At 36.6% G+C, this 27318-nt stretch overlaps 1 protein-coding gene across 2 annotated transcripts in view; it reads left to right on the plus strand.

Moving 5' to 3' along the window:
- PCNX1 (pecanex 1) overlaps positions 1-27318 on the plus strand; it is a 90898-nt gene that overhangs the window by 15705 nt on the left and 47875 nt on the right. The window contains exons 4-8 of one of the 2 annotated variants that reach the window (XM_059819908.1): positions 1891-1936; positions 2846-2935; positions 4312-6012; positions 17490-17622; positions 22307-22491. In XM_059819908.1, the coding sequence (XP_059675891.1) occupies positions 1891-1936; positions 2846-2935; positions 4312-6012; positions 17490-17622; positions 22307-22491 (2155 nt within the window). The remainder of the gene's footprint in view (positions 1-1890; positions 1937-2845; positions 2936-4311; positions 6013-17489; positions 17623-22306; positions 22492-27318) is intronic. The other variant, XM_059819909.1, reaches the window with a different exon arrangement.

A 27318-nucleotide genomic window follows, 5' to 3' on the forward strand; every position in this document is an offset into this window, starting at 1 on the left:
TAATGTTCCATTATGCAGCATAGATACTCTTAAGAGATTTTCACCTTTGAAGAGAAGCAGGTGTTTTGTAGTGTTCAAAGGAATAGGAAGCGATGGTCCATGTAGGAAGACAGAACTAGGCTGGGGATCATGTTTCTTTTGACTGGTCTTTGGAAAAAACTATTCCAATCATAACAGTTTTAATGTTAAAGCATGTGAAGAAGCTCCGTGTTCTTTCCTGTGTGCTTTAATGCTGACACTATAACACAGTTAAAGCTGCTGTGAAAGGAAGTATAGTGTTTAAAATGTGTTTATGCTGATAAGATTAGTGCTCACTAGTCTCCTGTCATTGAATTTGCAGCATCAAAAGGGTATGTGAACAGTAAGCATCTGAGTTCTGTTCAGATTTTGTGTGAAATAGCTTTCCCATGCTGATGCATTTGCATTCAGCTACAGCATTCAGCAAGGCATGTTACTGAAGGGGAAAAAAAAGTTGAAACATGGCAAAATGACTAACTAAAAAGTGTGCATGACAGTGTACTAAAGAAAATGCATTAAACAAGCTCCAGCTGCTTTTTTGCATTATGTGTAGCAAAGCCATTTTTCTTCTGTAGTATGGCTGAATAAAATCTGCACACATCTTTGAATTACCTTAAATTTGCTGTGCTTACAGAGAGGAATTAGTAGAATTATGCTCTCTTTTCCCCAGAGTCAGTTGAACTAGGGATTTTTGAAAAACAACGTCCAAATCAGTATACAGTAAAGTCAAATTGCCATCATTTTTATGTCTCTTGGGTTCAGATTTTGCCTTGGAGTGCTCTTTTCCTATCTTATTTCTGAGTGGTTTCATTATTTGACACCTGCATTTTTGTGAGCTATTTGGAGTTCTTTGAGAGAGGTGGTATTGGAAATATTATTGAAGGAAAGAAGTTCTCTTTAGCATCTCTGCAAAATAATCTGCTACAGATTACAGGATGTATGTGGAAAGGCAGACTGCAAACTTAAACAGCTAGCTAGTTTTTGTATGAGGAAGTACATACCTGCTGGTTGGCCATTGAACATGGCTGAAAAGCAGATACTATAAATCTGAAATGTGGTTGTAACTAATATCCAAGAACAGATCAAGGAATACTGTACAGTCTTCCACTAATCAGTTTACTTGCTTTGAGGTAACTGTAATCTGTGTACTCAGAAACTGTCTTCAAAAGAAAAATTGCTTTTGCAGGAATGAGAGGGAGGAATAAGATACAGTAAAATGACTTAAGTTTATTCAGCTGCCAGCAGGGATTATCTTGCTGTATCCCCTGTTTATGGTGCTGCTACTTTCCATGTACCAACACTTAGGTTCTTCTGGTTACGTGGTCATTGGATCAACTCTTGACAGACCTGAAAACTAACCTTGGTAAAAATATGTATCTTTCCCAGAAACTGCTCCCATTGGGTTTAGCTTGGTGTTGATTATGTTGAACAGATAAGTTTTATATTAATGTGGTGTTTTCTTTAAGCATTGTAGGCAACTGTGATCACTGCATTAAACATTCAGCTTTACAACAGCAGTTATTAGTGTACCACCACACTAGTAGTTTGTTTTCACATTAAGTATTTTCAAGGGAAGTTCCTAGATCAGAAACGATTTTTAAAATCAGCACAGTAAAATCTCCAAGTATATTGGCTATAAAACAGAATAATGCAATGATATAGTTGGATGCATAATTAGATGCCTTGTCATCTCTGTTTGCAGTGGAAACATTGAGTCAGGAAGGATTTTACAGCACTGTGCTGTTGGATGCTTTTGTGCCTTTGGAAATCTCTCCTAGGTGTATAGGCAAATGCCTGCATTACAGTAATAAGAAACAACAGTTGGGCAATTCCTGAAAGTTTACAGTTTTTTACGTAATTCCCTGTTTCTAGGTTGGATCTGGGTTATCTCGTCTGGGAACAGCAGCAACCATCAAAGGTGAGATTTTTGGCTGCTACTTAAAATTACCTTGCATTAGCACTTCAAATCACTATTGTTTACTATATTGTTTCTAAATACTATCTACCTTGTTCATCTTGAAAAAATTTTTGTGAGCTAAGTACAGCATTTACTGCTTGGAATAAATCTTCCTTGAAGTTCCAGGTTAGGTGCCTTAAACACTAGAAGACAGTATCCTGGAATCTGTGCTCTGTTTTCCACATAACAACAGGTTTTTCTTTTGCTTGTAAATGCAGAGCCAAGGGGTTGGTTTGAGTGGGCTTTTCCCTACTATTTTGAGTACCAATCGCCCTTCTGGTATTGTATTTCAATGACTTGATTATTCTAGTTGCTCGGCATCTAGCAAAAGTATTGTCAAGGACAGCCCTTGTGAACTCTGAGACAAAAAGTTAAATTGCAATACGCAAAGTTGCTGTCTTGCAAATTTATTAAGCCAATAGTAAGACAAAAGAAAATGAGATGTGAATTTTTGTCACCTTCCTGATTTTTTTCCTTGCCTTTTTTATCTTCACAAGTATTCTGTTACAATCCACCCCTCATTTTTATTGGCAATCATGCAAAAACGATTATCCAAATAGGTATATCTTTAAGAAAAAAAAATAAATCTATATTTCCATTGGGTTCTGTGTAAGATACTTTTTTCCAGTTCTTCATGGAAGCTGTGTAGCTGAATGAAAACTTTCTTATATACAAAATAAAAGAAACAGTAGACAATATTTATTTCTAAAAGATAAGACAAATCTTGTGTTACTTCTAATTATTGTTATTTACCTTCAAATGAAGAAATAAAAGCAACAGTCTTTCATAACAGGTGAGAAGTCTGCAGTGTATGTAGATATATGTGTTAAAACTTTGAGCACTAGTACTCTTCTTTCTTAAAATTCACAGGAGATACTGACACTGCCAAGACCTCTGATGATATCAGTTTAAGTCTTGGCCAGAGTTCTAGCCTATGTAAAGAAGGGAGTGAAGAACAAGGTAAAATTTCTTCTTCTGCATATTAAACGTGGTATTTTGTTACCAAAGACCCTTTGCTTAATGTGCTAAATAAATTCATGCAATTTGTTGATAGGCTCTAAGAAAGGGCATCTTGAAGCTCTCTTGTTTCCTTTCTTAATTACACTAAGTTCCTGGGATGCATAGCTTGAATACTTTTAACTTTGGATGTGTGGTTCTTGTTCTGGCATCTTCCAGCAGGTAATAAATATTTACTGTCTCCTTACTGCTGAAAGATAGCTAGCTTACATGTCTCTAGATGATCTCTGTCATGCTGAAAGTGGCTTGGGATTCATGGACCTCATTGTTGACTAATTTGCTTTGCATTCCAGTACAGCCAAATGAATTTTTTTAAATCAGGCATGCATTTATGTAAAGTAAACAATCCTGTGCAGAGTTCTGTGTTTCTGGAGCTATAGACTACTTCTAATATGCAAGCTATCAGAGTTGTGTAATTGTTTTTTTCCTAGAAACTGCTAGCTTGTATTCTTCAGTTGTCCCATTTTGTTTCAGATCTCATTTTTTCATTTAGCTTCATTGCCAGGAAAAAATCTGCTCAGACTAAAACAGCATAAAACTGTAGGGAAGTCGTTTGTTTGCTGATTCTAAAGTACCTGGTGATTAGCAGGAAGTTAACTCTGGGAATACTGTAGCTGATTTTGGCCAATCTAATTAAACTGAGGGGTTCCTTTCAGTCTTTACTGTGTGATTCAGTGGAGAAAGTATTTTTAAAATAGAGGTTCTACTACTTTCAGCCGAGTAACAGAACTGTTTGTGAAGTCTAAGTTACACGTGTGCAAATACACTCTACAAAAAATTTAGCAATTGTAGTAACTTAACTTGGCCTCCAGATCTTCTATTTTTAGTGACAGTACTAAAAGAAACTAGCCTGACTTTCAGTACTACCTGCAGGTGGACACTTTTATGGAGACCGCTTGTGATGGATAACAGAAACAATTGTTCTGATTTGCTTTAACACCACCAGTTTTAGAGGTAGTAAAACTCATAACTTTGTAGGGAGTTTCATTATAGTACCAATAGACCTGTGCCAGTGCCTGCATCCTTGCTAACTGAACTTACGTGGTACCTGATAGGAAAGGTGATTTTTGTTGGTTGTTTTGTGACTTTAAAGTTAATGGGGTTTACTCTGTCTTCTTTAATAATTTTAATGTTTACATGAAACAGTTTACTGCATGTAGGAAATAAAAGGCAGGGTACACTTTTATAATTAAGAAACTTTGGGATTCATAAAAACATTAAGTCTGAGACACATGAGCAATAGAGGAGGTTGGGGACTTCTCAGAATTGTGTTGTCTTATTAGCTGAATATGAATATCTTTAAATATGTACTTAAACAGATTTGGCAACTGATCGGAAGCTTTTTCGTCTGGTGTCGAATGACTCGTTTGTCTCCATCCAACCTTCATTATCCTCTGGACAGGATTTGCCAAGAGACAACAGTGACAAAGTGTGCCTCTCGAACAACCAGCTTGTGGACCAGTCTAAAACGAGCATATGTGACACGGAAGTAGCTTCGCTTGTAACTCTGCATTCTCACTCCTATAGGAAGGATCATAGACCACGAGGTGTACCAAGGACTTCTAGCTCTGCTGTTGCTTTTCCAGATGCTTCACTAAATGACTTCCCTCTCTATCAGCAAAGACGAGGACTAGATCCTGTCAGTGAGTTAGAAGCTTCCAAGCCCCCTTCTGGATCCAGAGAGTCCTTGGCTGAGAACTCTTGCATTTCAGGAGTTTTTCAATTAGATGACATTTTGAAAAGTAGCAGCCCTCAACCATTGGCTAAGAGTGGGAGGAGCAAATCCTTGAAAGCAGACAAAAGTGTGGACAGTCTGAGAAGCCTGAGTACTAGAAGCAGCGGTTCAACAGAAAGCTACTGCAGTGGGACTGATCGTGACACTAACAGTACCATCAGTAGCTATAAAAGTGAACATACTAGCTCAACGCATATAGAAAGTGTGTTGTCAGAGCATGAGGAGGAGTCTCCTAGAGAAGAGAAAAAGGATGGTAAGAAAAAGGACTGTGGTGTTGACTCGGAGGATGACAGTAGTTCTACTACTGACAAAAGGACTAGTAGCGAAAGGACTGCTGTGGAAGTGAGCACTCACAGTGGTGTTCAAGAGGTAAAGGGTTCGAACGTATCTGATGAGATGCCCAGTCAGAAAGGTCTTGGTGCCTCTGCTTCAGAAGAGGCCAATAAGAACCCACATGCCAATGAATTGACTACGCAAGCTGACAGGCCACCTGGGAAGGTTGCTGAACAAAGAGATGAGCAGAGTGAGAAACTAGCTGTGTTAGTAGATTCAAGAGCTTCTAAAGAAACCAGTGGAAAACAAAAAGAAGGAGATGTTAGACCAAAATCTTCTAGTTTAATATATCGAACAGCCTCTACCCACAAGTCCAGCCGGAGAAGGACAGGAAAAAAGCGGGCTAGTAGTTTTGATTCAAGTCGGCACAGGGAATACGTTTCCTTCCGAGGTGTATCTGGTACTAAACCTCACAGTGCTGTGTTTTGTCATGATGAGGACTCCAGTGATCAAAGTGACTTGAGCAGGACGTCAAGTATGCAGTCAGCTCACCAGTTCAGCAGTGATAGCTCTTCCAGCACCACCTCCCATTCATGCCAGTCTCCTGAGGGAAAGTACAGTGCTCTAAAGACCAAATACGTTTCTAAAGAACGTGGGGGTACAGACCCTGAAAATGCTCACAAAACCCATGTAAGCTCTGAAGGAATTAGCAAAAAACGATCTACACGTCGGACTTCGAGCACAAACAGTGCCAAGAATCGTGCCAGAGTATTAAGCCTGGACAGTGGTACTGTAGCTTGTTTAAATGACCCAAATAGTTTAATGGCACCAGGTAACATTAAGCAGTTAACCACTTCAAAATCTGATTTGGAAGCCAAAGAAGGAGAGGTGCTAGATGAGCTATCTCTGTTGGGAAGGGCTTCACACTTAGAGTCAGTCACTCGTTCTAGGAATAGTTTACCAAGCCAGGCTACGTTTCCTGAAGGGGAAGAGCAAGAATCAGCAAGTGGAGGTAAGTAAATGACCTACCAGAAGCACCTTGCTGTATTTTACTAATGAGTCTGATATCTATGACTTAAGTTACACTTATACTTAAGCGTCTTCCTATTTATTCATTCTTGCTGACAAAGCATTTCCTTCATAACCTCTTGGAAGATCTACAGAAATGGGAGTTGAATTCAAACAAATGTTATGAAATCTATAGGTAAAGGTGTTACGGGTTTGTAACTGTCAGTCTTTGTTAACCAGAGCTGTATTTTAAAATTATTATTAGTGATCAAATCAAACCTGCTCCATTGTATTACTCAAACTTCAAATTATGTGTACTATTTTAAAACTTAACAATAAAAGAGAGACTATTTTGTTTGAAAGATTGTGCAGTTTAGAAAATTGGGAACATGGAAGTGATTGTTTGAAGTTACTGCTGCTTCTTAGATGAACTCTCTGGCATGGCTTGAGGTGGTTTCAAAAAAAAAAAACCCAAAAACCTCACCATGCTGCCTTGAATTGTGTATTCTTACAATGGTCTAGTTACTAAGGTTAATTCTCCTAGTGATTTGATTTTGCTTAGCCTTGCCATTGTTGGCTAGACAGTGTAGTTTACTCTTTTTTAATTCACATTATGAGAACACAATAACCTTCCTGTGCTGGAGAGAGGAAAGTAGTTTTCTCCTACTTTCTATAACTTTTGCTTTGCTTGGTGGAATGTGAGTACTAAGAAGCTTACCTGTAGCAGCTGGTATTAATATAGATTAATAGGGGCATTTTAAAAAAAAATTTGGTGCTCTTAATAGTTTTTTGTTTATCACTTGTTATGATGTCTCTTTTCTTGGTTAGCCATATTGACTGCCTTAACTGGAAGGCTTTTTGTGTCATGAAAGATAAGTGGGTTTAAAATACATTTTCAGAGCAGTATGGGATTGCTAATCAACTCAGTCTGACTTTTGAGATTGTTTGAGGGGAATACCTACCAGGTAATCTGGATCTTGTTAACTAAGCACCCCCGCCCCCGACACTGACATAAGAGCAAACTCTAAAAATCAGTACAATTAATTTTGGGGCAGGGGGGAAGTGTGCTGCACTGAAGTTCAGCTGTGTATTGATTACTGATCAAATTTGGCTGGTTTACGATTAATTCAGACCTATTTAGATGTCTTCACTTTAAAAAAAAAAAAAATCTGCATATATTTGTACTTTCTGTCTTTGTTAGTAACAGAGTTCTGCAGTAGCTTTAATGAAGGAGTCCAGGTTGCTCTTTTAGTACTAATTTTGCAAGGTAAACATTTAACACACGTTCTTATTGTGCCTTGTTAAAGTGACAGCTCTTCTTTATGTCTGCTGAGAGTAATTTGACTAATAATATGTATATCATGTTATGTATTTACTGTTTTGACTCTGTGCTCTCCTTAGCACAAGATTTAATTTCATTTTGGTTTGTGTTACTACAACTTAAAACTGTTATGGTTCCCTCCTTACATGCAAAGGAGTGTTAATACACTTTACCTTACAGAACATGTCAGATTCTACTGCACTCGCCCATAGTCTGAAAGAGTCAGTGCATGACTGATGCTATGTATTGCCAAATATTTTGATTGCTCTTTTAAAGAGTGAAATGATGGGAAAGACCAACCCTAACACACTTAAAAGCAATCTTAAAAATACAAATCTGTAGCAGCTTAAGCAGGGAAATTTTGCTGTCATTCTCACCAGACTATTCTCTTCAGTTTCCCTTTTAAACTTTGTTTGGATAATGGTCACTTTGAAGTTGTTAGTGTTTTTAATAAATGGCAAGCACCCAAGTATTACTTGTCCATGGGTTTCAGGCTGACTTTAAGAAGCAATCTGGATTCAGGTTCTCCAGGTTTGATGACATCATATGATTAATAACATTTGCTGTATCTTATATATTTTTATTACCAACAAACTAGGAATTATTTCCTTTATGATCGTAAGGAATGAATGTTATGCTGCTTTTTTGAAAGCAGAACAAAAATATCACTTACTTTTCTTTAACATTACTTAAATATTTCTGCAGTCATGTCTAGCATCAAGCAGTAATTATTTTGAATTTATCTGTTCACGAGCAAACAGAATAATTCCTTTGTGTTGGCCTTTGTTTCTGCTGGCTTTTCTTTTGTGCATTTTTTGTTGGTTTTTTCCCCCAATTTATAGCTTATATTACGAGTTTTGTAACACTGTCTTTAATTGTGGCTTTCTTCTTTGGGCTTACCTGTGACTAATAGTCATCAGAGAAGATGTTTTAACTTTTTAGAATTTAAGTTGTTTTATATTCAGTATTTCCCACTATAGAGTGGTATTCACCTTTTGGGAGTGTTTTTAAAGACACACGTGTGTAATATAAATATACATCCTATGTGTGTATGTGTATAGAAATTATTTGAGGAAATTAAGAAATTATTTTATTTATATGTAGCAGATGAATTACAGAATAAACTTGGTTCAGATTTTCATAAGACCAGAGGTTATTGGTTGGATGGGACTTTTAGAAGTATTCTGGTCTAACCTCCTGCTGAAAGGTTTATTTTATAATTTTATATAATATTTTTTAATTTTTGTGATTGCTTATGATAACTTTCTGAAACAATTAACAGATGCATGCTGGGTAATCAAAAGACTGATATTAATACTGCCTCCTTTTTTCAGGAGCTTTTCAGCAGCTCCAGTTCCTATTTTTCAAATATGACTTAGATCAGTAATTATAACTTCATTTTATCTTTAGGTCTTTAGGGAGTAAACTAAAAAGTACGTTCTTACTTGTTTGTGTAACTGCTAAAATGTGTTTTGTAATGGATATGGCCTTTAGTAATCTTTTACTAAGCAGGATGCTATACAAACTTACATATATTTTACTTCAGCAGATACAACTTCGCAGTTTCATTTCCATCTTACTATGCCAGGAAGTGGTGAATGACTCATTCTTTACAAGATAACTTGTGTTTTTGTATAGAAATTGCAGTTCATTAAAATGCAGACAAACAGCATTTGAAAATTCTGTAATTAAATGCACATGGTGGATGTATAACAAAAAAATGGAAGATGTCTTATAATAGTTGTTATCCTTGTTTAACTGCTCAGCCTCTAGAAGTGGCTAGTGAATTGATGGGTTATGGGTTAGATGAAGTTGTTTAGATGTCTAAAAGTTTGCCTAGATATCTGGTGATATTCTGGAAACACCACCTTGATACTCTCCTATGCCTGGTTTCTGTCATGTGTGCTATTTCTGGATAGCTGTTCTTAAAGATTTAAAGAACCAACATAATGCCGTATATGACATAGTGATTGTTTTGTAAAACTTGAGCTGACCTGAAAAGTCAAATGTTCTCCCCCAGTTCTATATTAATTGTAGAAGACGCACCCTTTAAGTTGCTGCACCCTTTAAGTTGCTACTCCCTTTTATAGCTTGCTGTAATTTAAGATTTACTTAAAGTTCTTGAGTCACATACCCTTTTGTAAATAAAACTGCATGTAATGTAATGCACTTTTCCTTCTGTGCATTGCATAGCAATGTTGAAGTAACAGCTCATACTGTTCTTTCGTGTTTTGTGGTCTGCAGTACATCTCTACAGGCAGGCAAAATAGGGTTTTGTGAGCTTGGATTAGAATCTTGTGTTTCATATGGCATATGGAAATCTGTTTATCTTTTCAGTCTGCGTGTATTCATACATATATGCTTAGTGTATCTGCCTGTAATCATTAGACAGTATCATCTCCAAAGTTAAAAGTACAGTTCAGTTCTCCGCTATGCAGCCAGTGGTCATGTCAGCTGTTTCCAATATATCAGTTTTTTCCTACTGTGCTTATGTTGTGTAGGGTCTACAGTCACTGCTTATTTTGCCTGTGTTGGAGAGCTGTTCCATGCTTGTGATGGCTTTAGTTTGCTATGTTTTCTGCAGGTGGAATTAATACAGTTACAGAAGATGGGGCTTCTGGTCTGTTTTCTGGGAGTCTATCAGTTCACATTCAAACTGCTAAACCAAGCAGTTTTGCACGAGAAATCAAACTCTGAAAGGGTTTAGAAATGGTAGAGACTGAAAAACATGTAAAGTTACTGTAATCTGGTTGTGTGTATGTTAACTGTCTCTGTTCATGTGTTCAGCAGGACCCCTCATGTAACTGGATCAGATTAAACAGATTAGCCAATAGAAAGGGCTCTCTTTGTATGAGGTTCTTTATTGGAACCAAAAGACTGTATTCCATTACTTGATTTTTTAGATGTGAGCTAGTAGTGTCATGATGTACACAGCATTTGGTTCAAGCATGACACAGAAATTTTAATGTTAGCCCTTCCCGATATCTGACTTTAAAAGCATAACATTGTTCTGTCACAGCTTTTGTGTGTAAAGGTTGAGTTTTACAGAATTCCTCTGATTTTGAATATCTTGTCATCTCAGTAGAGGTGAGATATTGCCGTTCAACACTTAAAGATGTAAACAGTGTTAGGAGTGATGTGTGAGGCTGCAATGGAATTCTGCAGTTTTGGAACTTAACAATGAACTAACACTTGGAATGAATCTTGTATCCACTAATTGTTAATCACTACCTACTAAAGCAAAATGCAGTTTTAGTATGTTGTATGGGGACTCCGTCCTGCCTGTTTTGTCCCCTTTCTGGTATTTATGGATAAAACAGGGGCTTTCATTACATGACTTGTGACCAAAATAACTACTATCTTACTGATACTTTGTGGTTCCATAAAGGTGGTGATGGGGAACAAACGAACAAAAACTTCAGGTTTTGTCCAACTCACAGCAGTGGCTGTTGAGAGCCAGGAATGTGTATAATTGCTTGGCAAAAGCCCTGAGTACTACTGGTAAGAGACTTCTGTTACTTGGTAGAAACACGCACCTTTAGTGTGTCATCTACAGAGTAGTAGATATTCTACCTAAAGGTCTGCAGGGCTGCGTAAGGGAAATTCAGGTTACTTCATGAGAAATACATGCCACAGCATTACAGCATATACCAAAAGTTAAAAATGAAGCCAAGTACACTTCATATAATTTTTTCTTTGTTTTTTTCGCTAGGAATATCATTTATAAAATTTGACCCTGGTTGAATTCTCTCAAGCCTTACAAAGAAACCAGTAGTTCTTTTAAAATACTTTGCATTGCTGTGGGAGTGAGTTATCTAAATGTCTTAGATTGGTAGTGTTTGTGCAACTATTTCTTGCAATAATTTTTACATGGTTTGGAAAGAATGGTTCAATTTTGTTGACGAGTAGCATGTGTTCATAAATTTGCCAAGTATTAATCTCAAACAGGCACTGAATAAGAATTCTTGATACTTAGTATAAACCAAGCCACATCTACTAAGTTAAGTTTATAAGCCACTTTTTTCATGCTCTTTTGTAGATGTATCTGGATTTATTGTTATGCATACAGCCTAGAAAGTTCTGAGAGCTCTCTGAACTGTAATGGAAGTGCTCACATTGCTGCCAAATGTAGCTATGAGATGTAATTCCAGGATGTATTGAAATTGGCTACTAATTAACATTTGGTGTTGTAGTTAATAGAAGCCCATTCAAAGCAAACACTACTTTCTGTGTATTATATATTAATACAGAATACCACTTATACTGGAAAGGCTGTGTGTTCTAAAGATTTAAAGCATCTTTTCCTTAGGTGAATAAATCCAAACACAAAGTCAGAATTAAGTTTCATAAAGATGAATGTAGGTTATGAACACTTGTCTGCTGCATGAACGTACTACTAGCTATTGATACCCGAATCCCTGGACTATATCGGGCAGGGGATCAGATTTGACCCCAAGTCCATCAACATTATATTCAAGAAGTCTGTGTGAGTAACACCTCATGTTTTTAAAAGTGGAATAATTCAAGTGGGAAGTGCAGTGAAGTAGAATAACTGAGAGTCCTAGTTTTATCTTTGGCTTTAGTATAGAAATTTGTCTATCAAGCTGGTCTGTAAAAATGTTTGGTTCAGAATTCAGAATGGATGGTTTCATTGTCCTGGTTATTCCCTGCTTGACAGTGTTTTGCTTTTCATATTGTTGTAGAGACTGGTTTGATGTAATTGTAAATATTCCTCCAGCCTAGTCTCAAACTTGCTTTTTTTCATACATTCAATCGCAACACTGAAGTCTTGGGCTTTATTCCCCTGTTTCTCTTTCAATTTTTTCTTTTTTGTGACAAGCTTTCCTTTCTAAATTGTGTTGTTTTCCTCTGCCCTATTTTCTAGCAAAAGTTTACATCTTGGAGATGTCCCTCTGTTCTTCACTGTTTCTCCTTTGCTGCCCACATGTTCATTCTTTAGATATTGGCATTAGTGATATTATTCATTAAATGTCCACAGTAAGTTATAATACTATAAGCCAATACTTTGCTTTTTCATCAGAGAAGTATAAGAAATCCCTGCAATTGTAGGTCTTATAATGGTGCATAATCCACCATGATTAATGACAGTATACTGAAAATATGGACTCAACTGACTCCTTCTTTCTATTTGGGTATCTTACAAGCATGGTTTTTAAAGTAGTGTTAGGGCACATGAGAATAAACTACGAATGCCTGAACTGTGAGGAGAGTGGGGGCGTTAACCCATAAATGCATGTGGGAAGTATGGCTTTTCTCAGGTTTTGAACACCAAATGAGATATAGATGCTCAATACAGAAGAGCAAAATTTCAGCTATTTGGTTTGGCAAAGTACGTTTGGTGTTAGAAGACAGATTTCATTGCTTATGTGAATGCATAAGCATTTCAGCTCTCACTGAGAATTTATAGGGTTGGTCATTACAAGTGGTTGAAAACAGTGAGATCACAATTTCCCATTTGATAGGGAGAGAAGCGGCATGTCCAAGTATCAGTCAGGTTCCATGTACATGTTAAACCATGCTTAACCTGACTAATGTTCAAAACCATCTAGACTTCAAGTGATGTATTTTTTTTCCGTTCCTGAGAAGAGTGAGAAACACTGTGTTTCCATTGTGTGTGGGTTTTTTGGGTTTTTGTTTTCAGTCAGTCTGAAGCTTGCAATTTTTATCTTGAGAATTGTGTGGTTTTCACATGGGTACTTTACCTCTGTATTACCTCCATACCATATCTTTCCAGGAATCGTCTTACTTGGGAAGAATTTATCTGTATTTCAGAGTTTATCTGAGGCACTGGGTTTAGTGTTTTTTGCCTAGCAAAAAAGAAATGGGGCTTTTTGATGCATTAAAATTTGGAAATTCTGCTTTATCTCATGCTGCTTCAGATTCCATCTTCTAATTTTGGGTTACCAGCAGTGGTACATACATGCAGGGTGATGTTGTAAACATTTTGGCTTGTGTGTGTAAATGTGCCTGTTTGGAAAGAAAATATTTGCATTTTAGGTTTCTTAAAGCTAGTTGTTTTGTACAACAGTTGTATAGTTGTAGTGTAAAACTTTGAGTCTTTAGTTCTGTTTAAAACTTTGAGGAACTACAGAGGTTCACATCAAGAACACTTGTGTTAGTATAGAAAGAGAAATTTTGGAAAGGCATAACCTGCAGGCAGGATAGTTCAACATATGTTCCGATATTCCCAGATGTTTGGTAAAGGGAGGTTAATTAATTGTTATTCTAGAATTTTCTCAACAATAAATTTTAGTTCTTTTATTGGGGAAAGTATCATTTCAAATGCGTGATGACGAAATTATATCCTCATGACTTTAAGCGTGTAACTGCTAATTTGGCTTTTTTTTCAATCAGAAGTGTAATGAAAGAAAAAAAGGATGAGTTTTAACAAATATGTGTTCATATGCACAGTTGCATTAACAAATACAGAAGTCATATTATTTCAAAGAGGAAATTAGATGTGTTACAGTTGGGAATAGGAGTGGGAGGGTTAAGTTTGCTGCGAAGTTGTCATTAGGTCTCCACCTCTTATTTTATTGATCTCCTGGATGTAGGTTTGTATTTCTAACTTATGCACTTTGAACTTCAAACCTGATTTTTCTGTTCTTGAGAACACATAATTTTGGGGATTCAAATTTGTCTAACAACATGCAGAAGAAATTTATACTTAAATTTCTTGACGTTAATGAAATATAGTGTTTCAACATAGAAGTTTGGAATAAAATAGAAAAGTAGAACAGTCTTCAACAACATACACTCTGTAAGCTGAGAGGCTTGTCTTCCTTTACTGATTTACTTAAAGTAAGCAGGAACTGTAAAAGTATAACCTGCGTTATCTCAACCTATTAGATCTAGATTTGGTACATGAGTGCAGATGTTGACTCTTACCCTTCTGGAGTCTAGAGCAAGTGGTTGTAAGTAGCAGCATTGGAGAAGTCTGAGTGATGGTCTGATGTATGTAAAAATGTATTAAAAAACGCTGTCCTACAGGGTTACTCTTATTTGGTTTAGTTTTGTTTTTAAACATCATGTTACTTTGTAAATATTAAAGGATGCTTATTTATGTTAAAACAAAGCTATTTCCCTGATTATTAAACTGCTGTCAGAGCATGACGGAGGATAATTTAGGAGCGTTATCTTACGTCCTGCTCATGAACTCATGAGCAGCTGTATTGCTCCTTCTCATTAAAGACAAGTAGAAACACAAATAATATGTATTAACATAAGTAGTTTTTCATACTGGTATATTTTTTTTAATCCTGTGTATGCTCTTTAAAATTAGTTTTTAAAAAAACAAACAAACAAAAACCACCAACAAACCCAAACTTTGCTCAGTTTGGCTTTCCACACTTCAAACAAACCATAATCCTTTCTGCTCAACTAGTTTTGGGTTTTTTGGGTTTTTTTTGTGTGGCTTGGTTTTTTTTTTTTTACTTTCTTAGTCACGGTTTCAACATGTAGCTTCTTGAGATGTTGAATGTTAGCAGACTTAGAGCTTGTTGGGCTGAAAAGCTCTGCAGTCGTTTCAAAAGAACTTACAGACTTGCTTAGTGATCCTGAATGTCACCACCTACATTCAGGAAGAGTGTATACAAAAGATCTGCATTAATGTCAAGAAATTTAAGTATAAACAAAAGTTTAAAGATAAATCAAAAATCTCTTGGTAGATTAGGTAGAAATCTACACCAAAATCTACTTTGATTTTTAAAGGTCAAAGTGAAATAATAAGTTAGCAAATGCCAGAACTGTTTGCCTGTGCAGCTTGAACTTAATACCCAAGTACACATGAATTTTGATTTTTTTTTTCAATTTTTTTATCTTCAAACATGTTGATATCTCTGTATTTTCCTCACAGGACACTCACTGCCTCAGTCAGTGTTTGAGGTAGACTTGCTTTAGTCATAAATTGGAGCTGTGTAGGAAGGACCTCTAGTGTTCCATAACCTGGGTTTCAGTTATTGCAGAAGGTGATGTTTACTGAATAAAGGATATGAAAGGAAAAACAGATGTTGTCAGTGTTAAGCATGCTGCCTTGAAGAATTGCACTTGAATGCTGCTTTTGCTAAGTAGTTGCAAATGGTAATTAAAATGTAATGCTGATGTTTATTATCTTAATGGTAATTAAGTTGTTTACATTACAGTTAAGACTAGTCACTGTTCTTTATTTTGTGGTGCTTAATTATGGCCTGATTAGCAGAAAAGTGGAATTGCTTTTGCATCTGAAGTCAGTGGAAGCTGTTTTGTGAATATATGAGTTTTTATATGCTGATGTATACACTGGAAAAATTGAGCTTTACAAATTGGCACCCAAAAACAGTGGGCAGTTTTCACTTCTTGTGTGTTAACTTAATCCACTAGAAAAAAGTCAGGATTCATACTATGTTGTTTAATGTGTTTCTCTTTCCCACTACTTCAAGTATGAGAGCTATAAAGAAATCCTTGAAGAAATTAGGCTGTGTATTAAAACAAAGCGTAAAGCTGTATATTAAGTCACAAGAAAAATATATTGAGTTCTTGCTGAAATACACTGAAAAGGAAGTATCATGTATTCATGCCTAAAATAACAAAAACAGTTGTGGAGGAGTGAGGAGAAAGTGAGCAATCCCATAGTTTTCCTGAAAATATAAGAAAGGACTGAATTAAGGGTATCCTTAACTTCTGACATTTTTGTAATGAAATGCTTGTAACTTTAATGTTGATCTTAAAGTAGATCTCTTTATGTAGCTTCTTAGCTTTTACAGAAAACTATAGATTGTAGTTTCATATACAGTATTCACTTGATAACCTGTGGTTCATGGGTGGAATTAGGCTCTTGTTCCATGCGGTCATTATTGCTTGAGCTATGGCAGTAAGACACAGCAGCAGCAGGTTGCTATAGGTTGCTATTCCCTGTAGAGCAGCATTAGAAGTCTTTGCTGGTAAGTTTTGAAAGCTTGGTGACAGGAATGTTGTAAGTTGAAATGTGCTTAAGTGAACGTGGACCACTCTGACTGTGGTCTTTCTACCATAAAAAAGCATTGCTCCCTTAATGTGTTTTCTTTTATTTTGGCTTGACACAATCCTTGGTTTTCTCACTCTAGTAACAGGCTTCTTGGCTACCAAGTTGTGACTTCCCTTTCAAGATTGTGATTCTCCTCTTGCACTGACTTCATGTCAAGTTTTTTGTGTTGTGGGTTTTTTTTTCCCCCTCCTCTTTCACTTGCCTGCCAAAACCTATTTTCCCTGTGACCTGTTCATTTGAGCTCTCTAGTGCTCTGTGCTCAAATTGGTTAGTAGCTTCCTTGGTTCAGGAGGAAGACTCTGAGATTGTAGACACACCATGAAGCAGTCCAAATCTGAAATTCTTCGGACTGTGAGCTTAGGGAGCACAGGTGGATTTTGAGGGGATAATCTGTGGAAAAATCTTAGACTCCCTTGAATGCATACTAACATCTTTACAGTGTTGCTTTAAGGGGCCCAAACTTTTTGTTTGTTTTTATTTGGGGAGTTGAAGTAACAAAAACACCAATCCCTACAAAGAAGTTATTCTTTCACTTAATCTCAACCCCCTGCTCCTCCAAATCATAGTGTAACTAGTCTAAAATGAGCAACATTTATCCCTTGGTGCTTATAAGGAAAAAGACAAAAGCAGCTCCATTTTATTCCTTGAGGTGTGATGAGGTTAACCTCAACCCTACCTGTTTGGCAGAAATTGTAAAATTGAGAAGAGAATATTGTGGTGAGGAGTAGCAGACAACCTTTCTAGGTTGTCCTTTAGGCTTCTCCTTTAATTGTCTATTAAATTATATAAAGGGTGAGATCGGTCTTGTCTCTTCCTGCCCTGTGTAAATGGAAGAGATTTGGGATATCCACTTTTTTACCCCCAGATCCAAATAGCAAGGTTGCAAAAAAAGAAGTAAATTTTATGTTCAAGAACACACACCCCCACACCCCCCAACCACCAAAATTTTTACTAATAATTGTGTGTTGTGATCCTGTCTTGAGGCAGATTATTTGAACAGTCAGTGCATAAGCTACTTTTGTTGTTGCAAGTCAAGTTCATTAACTTGGGGGGGGTCAGGGGGAAGAAAGGAATCTTAAGTTACTGTGTACGTAACTAGGATGGGTTCTTATTTGACCTAAAGTCTGTCTTGATGCAGCAGCACAAGCCAGCGAGGAGACTGTCACATTTCGTCGTGAACGCAGCACATTTAGGCGTCAGGCAGTACGACGCCGGCACAATGCAGGGAGTAACCCTACCCCTCCTACATTGCTCATCGGATCACCCCTCAGGTAGGGTATCTAAATGTTCCACCATATTTAGCATGCATGCAGCAGACCACTTCTCCCCACACCCACCAGTGTTGCTGGAAAAGCACTTTTTACTTCCTTCCCCACCATAACCTCCTTGAGCTGTCACTGCATGTCACTGTGGCCTTGTTGAATTGTGCATGTATATGTGGCACTATTTTTCAAAATGGTCAGGATAGCCAGTCTCTAACATGTTATAGCTGATTTCAGATTGGTATCAAAATGAACTAATGCTAACAAACTTAGACTCAGTGTTTTTTATCAAAAACTTCAGAAACTTTTACTTTCAAGCAAGGAGAAAAACCCAAGAAAATATTATTCACCACTCCTCATTTTGTTTTTTTCCTTTAAGAAAGTGAGTATTAGGGACTAGTACTGTAATTATTTTTTCATGTCTGTAGATAGTGAGAGTTAAGCATAATAACAAAATGACAGAACATTATAAAGAGCTAAATCATACGTGCAGCGGTTCCAGATCTAAAATACAGGTAAACCATTGTATGAGCATCCTGGAGCTTTTTACAGCAAAAGAGAAATAATGAAGTAATAGAGATGTCTTTGTTATAGAATGCACAGTATTGCTCCGTATTAAATCTAATTGTGTGGCACTTTGCATACCTTGGTGATGTTTAAAATGTACTATATACATGTATCCCAGGAGTCCCCAACCTCCACTGGCCCGTTTGTTAACAATACTGAGCCTAATGATATGTTACATACAGCAACTCTACTGTTCAAGCTGACAGACCTAACAGAAGCAGCAACCACAATAAGTTTTTAAACTTGCTTTTTAAATCTTGTCTATGGTGTTGGAGAATCTGGTGAGCAGAACGTTGCCTGTAGAGGAAGGAACACTCTCCCATACATGTCAAAGTAATTCTTCCTCCAGTTATACAATTACTCCTGCATATTTATCATATATGTTGTGTATTCTTAATGATCATCCTTCATATGCCAAGCTATCTTTTAATAATAGAAGCAGTCTGCTTTTGTGTTTCAGGAATACTTGTGTAATTTTAACTGGAAAAAGTTACAGAAACTGAGCAAATAAAGAAAATACTTTACGATAGAGGATGGGGGAGGAATTGTGCCATCTTTCTGGCACCACTGAAGTAATCAAGGACTAAGTCTAAATTTTCCTCAGGAAGGAGTATTGCAAGAATCGTACCTAAAATCTAACAAATGAAGGATTGACTTCTGCCACATCAAGGACTGAAACTAGTTAGATGGGTTTTTTACTGGCTAGTGCAGTATGTAGCAGTAATCACATAATTTCAGATAATTTTGTTGTTAAGCTTCTGGTCTTGCTGAACGCACCTTGTTCAACTTTAATTTAGTGATTTACTTCATAGTGAGGGATGCTAAAACTTTGCATTCTCTTAGATCACTTTTGCTCTACTCTCCATTGCATTCACTTGTTTCTGATTTTTTTTGGTGTTTTCTCCTTTTTTTTTAAAAAGGAGGGTAGTATAGTTTTGTATATTGTTTCATAAGAGGCTGTGCAGACTAATCAGAGCTTCTTATGTGCATTAGCCAGAAAACAGTGAATTTTCTTTCTTACATAGAAAGTAGGGCAAATAAAGGAATCTGTTTTAAACTGAAGCTGACAGCTGCCTCATTTTTACATGCTAGTGCAGTCATTAAGGTTCCCATTGCTTAAGCTGGACTTCAGTGACAGATCATGAGAAAACTGAAGTTGGTGGAAGTAACTTTTTCATCAGACAAGATGTTCAAGGGTGAAAAAGTGTATCAAATATTCTAGCTTTGTATTTCCTCTGTGCATCTTCCAGTTATCTAAATTTGTTCCTTTCTAAATAAAAAAAACCAAACCTCTGTACTTTCTCTGACATAATGACACACATTGTCAAAAATACTTGTATTATAAACATATGTTCAGAATTGAATACTTAATGAGGTTACTTTGCTAAAAACGTTATTTGTGATGCTAAATGACTGTCTGCTGGAGTGGACTTAAATTGCCGTAGTCCAACCAAACACCAAAGTGCTTTCAGATTTGTTTGACATAAATTCCATTTGAACTACCAACTGTGGAAGGTATCTGAAAAACTGTGTTTATTACTGTTCTGATTTCTAAATTAATAGTCTGAAAAAACTTTCCTTTATATGGGTAGCTTAATTTTAGTGTAAATTCTATGCGTTGCTGGAAGAAGAAACCCTTAAGAAAGATTAAAAAAAAAATCATGCATAAGGAAGAAATGTGAAGAAATACAGAGGATTATTTTTTTTTTAGCCAGTTACCACCAAGATCTTTTCAAAATATCACTGCAACTGTACTGGCATTGCTTGTATATGCTAGTGGTAAGCTGCCTCAGTCTAGTTCCTGATATTGCTAATCCATATGACTTCAGATGTTAAACTTCTAACAGTATTAAATTTACTAATCTCTAGTTGCCCTGATGTTACTTCTTTCTTATTCTTGCCAGCAAAACTTTAATCTCCTAATCTTCTAACTCTGGCATAAAATTGGATGTTGTGGGGATGTTCCTTTAGAACCTGTTGAGTTCAACCTGATTTTTTTGGTTTTCTTTAATTTCTTATCCATTATTGCAATTACTTTTAATTTTCTCTGGGGAATGCTTAGTAAAATAGACAATGGTATTATATATGTGTGTTTGGCAATGGTAGACACTTAAGTAAAACCTGGTCTAGTAAATTCTGTGGATTTGATGCTAAATTAGGCACAAGAGTACTTTGTCTGGTAACTTCAAACCCAACCCCCAAAACCCACCACAAGACAACCACCCACCCCTGCTTTTGTCCTCCCTAAATGTCAACAGTGTTTTGGCACTTTAAACATAAGTATGCTTTGGCATCCTATGTAGTCAATGGTGTATGCATGTGTGTCTGATACAAGAACATAAGTGACTGTCTGAAGCAGAATGTTATTTTTATAATTATTAATTAGGCAGAGAATAAATACATCTCTTGCATATCTATGCAATCTGTTAATGTCAATGTTTTGGGTTTTTTTTATTGTGACAGATATAGATAACCACTGAAAGGGCAACTTTGTATATACCTTTTGAAACAGAGCTGCTATTTAAAGAAAAGCAGTATTATTTAGCATTGTCTTGGTGTTGCTGATAATACTTAAGGGAGCTAATGAAGGCTGGCACATCTGTGAGCTTCCTTAGGGCTTTTGTTGCCATGTAACTCACTGAAAGCCTTGTGTACAGCAGCAAAACACCGAAATTGAAGTTAAGATTAAAGTATGTTAGAATACGATAAATAACAAATTGCAGTTTTTTACCTCATGAGCTGTGTGCATGTCTGCTTTATTTTGCATGAGCTTTTCTTAACACCTATTCCTATATCCATGTTTTGTTTTCCAGTGGTGCTCTAACAAAACAACTGAAAAGTAGATGTTCTAGAAAACATTGTTAAAAGCAAGTACATCAGATATAACCCCTGAACTCTTAGTAAGATCTTGCTTTTTCAGTTGCCTCACTCGCAAACTGTAGCCTCACACTGTAGACAGTGAAATGTTAAAAGCAACAGGTGATAAAGATTGTTTTTCAAAAGAGAGTGTTTAAGATATTTTCCGCAGTCTTTAAAATGTAAGTTTTTATCTGTATAAAAAAGTAATTTCTTAATTTCATCATGTCCCACAGCTAATGACTGTGACATGTAACTTCTTTAAATGCACAAAATGAAGGATAATAAAACCACTAACCTTGCAAAGTGGATGTGATCGAGAGCTGTAAACGTCGTGTATTCTGACACTTTGCTGTGTTTAATATTAAACAAGCTATTAAAAAAATCTAACTTGGTTAAATAGCATTATAAAACAGTTTTGCAATGAGAAGACTGTGAAGAGGAGAACTAACATTTTCAAGCATTGTCTACTCACGGCTGTAAACTTACAAATTTCTCTGAAGCACAAGGTGACTTTTAAAACCTGGTTTTGGTGCAGGTATGTGTCTGGGTATAGAAGAATTTCTTGGCGGTAGTAGTAGTCCTGAGTAATAAAAGTTTTTGCTGCACTGTCAAAATAACTTAAAAATAGACTTAAAACTTTTGCCAATTAATAATTTGTTATATGTGTTCTTAATCTGGTAAAAAAAAACTAATTCTGAATCCAAATGTTTAACTACAGTTATCTACCAGGTGTGTGGTAGCGTATGGCTACTAACAGACCTTAAAGACATTTTCTAGTTAGAGTGCGGATTAAAAGCAAGAAAGGTGGTGTTATTGTGACCAAAAAAAATCCCAAACAGCCAACTAATAAGTTGATCAAATCGTACCTCAATGAGCAAAAAGAACCCTAACTATCGTGAGAAGACTGGAATAGCCACTACTGTATGTAGGTGATACCTTGGTTTAGTCTGCAGTTAGACTAACCACCAGTGATTTGCTTTTCCACCCACAAATTAAGAATATACTTGAGGGTGACTTGAGGAGATGCTGGAAAGCAATACTACTTCTAAGAAGCAGGGCAGGAACTGTGTCTCTAGATTGCTGATGTAACTAGTGTCCAAATACTTTGTTATACAGAACTCATGGGTTATCTTAACCCTAATAAGTGGCATCTTAATGCTATACTCTTAAGGTTTCCTCTTTAAACTGAAAAGTCTTGTTTTGCTTCACTTCTAGCTATTTTTCTCTTCCTCCTGGTAACGTGTCGCCAATCCGTGTTTTCTCGTAGCCTTCAAGATGGTCAGCAAGGCCAGCAGCCCTCCTCCCAGGTCAGAGTGCAGTCCCGCCCCCCTTCCCAGGCAGCTGTGCTCGGCGCTAGCGCCTCCTTGCTGGTGAGAAATGGGAGTGTCCACTTAGAAGCATCACATGCCACTGCATCTGCTGTAGGCGGTAGCAGTTTGCACGATGAACTTGGTATGCAGGCCTTATGTAACCTTGGTGACATGGAAGTGTTAATACGGCAGATATATCGGTAATAATGCGGTGAACATCAGCTAACCTGAGCTTTGTTTCTGAATCTTGTAGGTGCATTTCTTAGAAGGCCATATTGCTCTCAAATTCCTTGCCTTTCACAGTCGACTTTCCAGGTGCTTTCTCTAACAAGTGTGTGATGGGAAGCACTCTAAGGATGCATAGATGCAAGTAGTGATGGTGTGAGAGCTTTCATGACTTGAACAATGTAACGTGTATAATGCATAAATTTTCTTGCATTGTTGCAGGTAGTTGGGCAGAGATTGATACCGACTTTGAGGAACTTCTGGTTCCTGAAAAAGATACTTGCTATGGTCCCTAGGAATTCTTGCTCTTACTTTTTTTGGATGAGTCTTGCTTAGTTGCTGTTTAAAAAAGAAATCCTCATGAAGATGAGTGCTTTGCTTTTCATGTACACTTTAATTTAGGAGCTTGAGATTGGAAGAAAACCTGGACTCTTTCTTATATCAAATGCCATAATTTCATGGAGCCTTATAGTGCCCCTTAGTTCTTCATGATCCATTTTATGTAGTATCCTTAACTATCTATGCAGCTAATAAAATTGCTAGGGAGAAGGAAGTTAAGATGGTCATAATAAGTGACTGATCTGCTAAGGCAGGGGCATATGTGGAAAAACTCCCGGCAGGGATCTTTGCAGCTATCTGTACATGGCCTGAATTACTTATGACTTCAGCATTAATGTGGAATTCTTCCTCAAATTATTAAAATGGGCATCTTGAGAACTGACAGTTATTAGTAACAGTATTTTGAGCCACTGTCAGCTGTGATAACTTAAAAGTAGAGGTTAGCTCAGAACACTGACAAAACACTTGTTTCGGACCTTACTGTAACCCGGTAGTAAAAGATGAGTAAATTGTCATCTTATTCCACTAGTGGGGAAGACTTCAAGAGTTGCCAGTCTGTGTGGTACTCCTTTAAATACGAGTTCAGCTAACAAGTTGCCATTCTTCTGCACCATCTAGCTGCAATATAAGGAAAAAATGAATATAAGCTAAACTGAAAACAACCCTGACATTCTCTGAGGTGTTACATAAAATTTAACTACAGTTGTGTGAAATACACACAGTCTATTTATCTGATGACTTTCATTTTAGAGTCAGTGGCTCTGCTAGTTTCTAGATACAAAAATCAAGACTTTTATATCTCAATGCTTGTATGTATCTCTGAGCTATGAAAGCTTATCACATAAAACTACAGATTTCCTTATTTAATTTGGACTCTTATTTCTTGTTTCAAAAAATACTGAAATATGACTCTGAAATTCATGGATACTGGTTCTATCTATCCAAGGTTAATGTTGAGATTTATTCTTAAAGTCACCATTATTGTATTTGAAGGATTTGGTTCATCTTACCCAAAATAATACAATCAAGTTTTATAGAATTCAAGATTTAATACACCATCTAGTTAAGTCTGAGTTATTTAAGAACTTACATTACTATCTTGTAGTAGAAATCAAAGTGGATCATTTAAGAAATCCAGCATTGCATTCAGGCTCTCTAAAAAGGCATATTCATTGCACTTGGCATGTACTGGAGCCTTCAGAAATCTATATAGCTAAATTCTTCTGAAATTTTGTGTGCACCGTGGTTACAGTTATATGGGGCAGCACATTGTCTTTGGGAGGCACAAAACTTCCAGGTTCTGCTCAGTTAAAAATCTGCTGTATAATAGGGATTTATTCCTGATTTGAAGCTCTGACCATCTGTTTAAAACCTTCCATGTGTGAAAGCAGTTAGTACAGGCAAGATCTGTTTTTATTATTTTTAGAAAAATCAAATTTTCTAGTTTGTGTAGCAGACTTTATGTGACAGGTACTATCTTTTTTTTAGAGTAAAATAGTTGCAAAATGGTGCAAGCTTTCACACACGTGATTCCTTTAGCAGGCCTGACAAGAAGGGAGAGTATCTTTCCTTATAACTGGTACATGGTTTGTTGTGTGGGTTTAGTATTTTTAATCCTCAGTTAGGGATGAAGTAACACTACTGCTGTTTCCCTTAAGTTTAAGGCTGTTGGTTTTGCTTTGTTGTTGTTTTTGCTTTGTTGTCCCAAGATGCCTTACAGTGAAAGGTGACCCTGTTACTTTCTTTAGATTGCGTATGGTTTGGGAGTGGGTAGTAGTTTGTTTTTTCTTTAACTTTTATTCTGATGCTGCTCAAAGCAATGCAGTGACAATTCCTTATCACTGTGGAAATCACTGTGACTGCTTAGGGTGGAAAAAATATTGAAAATAGAGGCTGGGGAAAAGATATGGAAACAAAACTTGATTTTCAGCAACTGGAAAATATAAGTGACAAATGTAGTAGATGGGGTTATGTATTTCTGTACAATGCATATAAGAATTTATTTTCTTACTGAAATTCTATTAGCATATTCCAGCTTTTCTGGAAGACAAACAGGGCATGTGTTAATTTACATTAAAAGCTCCCACATTTAGGACTTCGTTTTTTGCGCACCAATGCAGCATTGGCTTCTACATTCTTTCCATTTATGTGTTGATGTCAAACTGCAGCTCTTCACAAGGCACAGTTTTTTTTTTTGTTTGCTTTAAAGATTCATGTCTTCTAACTTGATTCTGGTGGCTTATTTTATGAAGGATGAACCTTACTGTATTATACCTAGTCTACATACAGTCTGGTGACTGTACGGTCATCTTTAACTGGGCATTGTCCTGAGAGTAAGGCAAGTGATGCTTTGAGGCATTATCTTTAGTCTTCCAGGTTTGGAGCAGAAAGGTTTTTATCAATTATGTTGTTTTGTGAGGGGGAAGGAACTTGAAAGGAAGGAAAAGGGCTTAACATGGAGCAGTAAATGTGAAGTAAAGCATAGAGGAATGCAGGACAGAATGGAAAGGTGGCAGACCAAATGCCACGATTATAGGCAGGATTAATATAATATAAATCTAGAAAGCAGCAAAACACATACCATGATTTAAGTGAATGACAGTCTTCAGAGCACAGTGTGGCAGTATTGATGCCTTTTATTCTCACTAATATCTGATTCTTGAGACGTGTAGGTGATGGGTGGGATTTTTCAGTCCTTACAGCAAAGGCTGCATGTGTTACAATTTGTGAAGTAATTAGGAAACCAAGTACTCAGTTACTAGAACAGATGCCTAGTTTCTGAAACTGGGGTGAAATAACAGCCTCTTGTCTTCAGCTAATTGACTTTTTTTTGAGGAATATTGCTTTTGTGATTAAAGAGAAGTGGTCATCTGGAGCTTTACAATACAGTTACAATGCTATGTTGGACTTCTGGTTGTATCACTTACATGCAAATGATAATCTTTCAGATTTATTGAAGTATTTTAATTTAAGAAGGCAGTTGGATGGTCTTGAAGATCAAAACTATTCTCTAAATATAAAAATATACACTGATCACTTACTTGACTAAAAAAAAATTTAGAATCAGTTCCTCAATACCTTTTTGTAATTAAGTAGACTTAATTTATTTGGGATGGATGGGCAAGTATTTTCAAAGGTACAAGTAAAAAATAAATACTCACTTTCCATTGTTCCTATTGAAAATATCCCTTTTGTAGTCTGTGGAATCCTGCCTAATAGGTAAGTTACTCTTCTGGCAAACTTGATATAGAAATAAAAAATGAACTGCTTTGAAGTGTTCTAATGGAAAACTTGTAAGTCTTCCTACTGCAGCTGAAAGTAAAATTTTGACCTTTGGAAATGGTAGCTCCTTGCATGCTACAGAGTATTCAAATTCTGATGGCTTTGTTGGTTTTGCTGACTAGGATTTAAATAAAACCCTCATAAGTAGTAGATGAATATATCTTAATGGTCTAATGGTGATATAGGCTTCAACATGCCAAAGAGTGTTAGCAATTTTCAGAATTAGTTTATGAGAGGTTTAAAACAAAGTAGTATTTGTTAGATGGAAAACTGGGAAATGTGCTGAAAATAACTTGGCTGAGGAAGAGATCAGAGCACCATTTTAGCTGGATCCTAAGCCACTTAAGTCTTCCAGGTTTCATCTGCGTAAGCTCATCAGCCTGTTGCTTTCATTGATTGCTGTAACTGTGGGAACACCAGTTTGTACAGTGTGAACTGTTACGTGGTTGTCTCTGGACTTGGGGATGGGATATTTTTGTCTTTTGAAACAAGGAAACTTGTTTCAGAGGAAGTGCATTCATCTTTTCCTTTCTTCATGTCAGAACAAAGATGTATTTTGGATTTGTGTGCTTAAATATCAATGACTTGGTTTTGTTATTTTTGTAACCTGGCCCAAAGAGAATATCGCTTGGGTGACCTTTAATTTGCTAAAGGTGCACAGCTCTCCCTTTGAGCAGGGCAGGGGGAGAAGTTGAGAAGTTACAAGCATTTCTGTTTAGTGGACAAACATGCTATTGGCTGTATTTCTTGATTTGAGAAATAAACTTTTGAGTCTGCCATTTGTTCACAACTTCATAAAACTACAGTCCCTAGAGAAAGAAAAAACTTTCTTAAGCTTCTTCAGTGTGATGCTGTTAAAAATATTTTGGAGAATGCTGTGGGAGGCCTAGGAATGTGAGAGAAAATTATAGGGTAACTAAAAATGTTAGGTATATCCATACGTATTGAGGCTTGTGAGCATTGGGATCCTTCGTTTGAGAGCGCTGTGAGGAAGCTGCTCTTGTCTTGCACGGTTTAAAAAGTATTTAATTGATGGGACTTTGGAGCTCAGCTGTAGAATCTCCAGTCACACCCTAGGCTTTGCCTCCTCAACAGCACTGAACAGTCCTGTCATCTTTTCTAC

Source organism: Gavia stellata, chromosome 7 (assembly GCF_030936135.1).
Source record: "Gavia stellata isolate bGavSte3 chromosome 7, bGavSte3.hap2, whole genome shotgun sequence".
Lineage (NCBI taxonomy): Eukaryota > Metazoa > Chordata > Aves > Gaviiformes > Gaviidae > Gavia > Gavia stellata.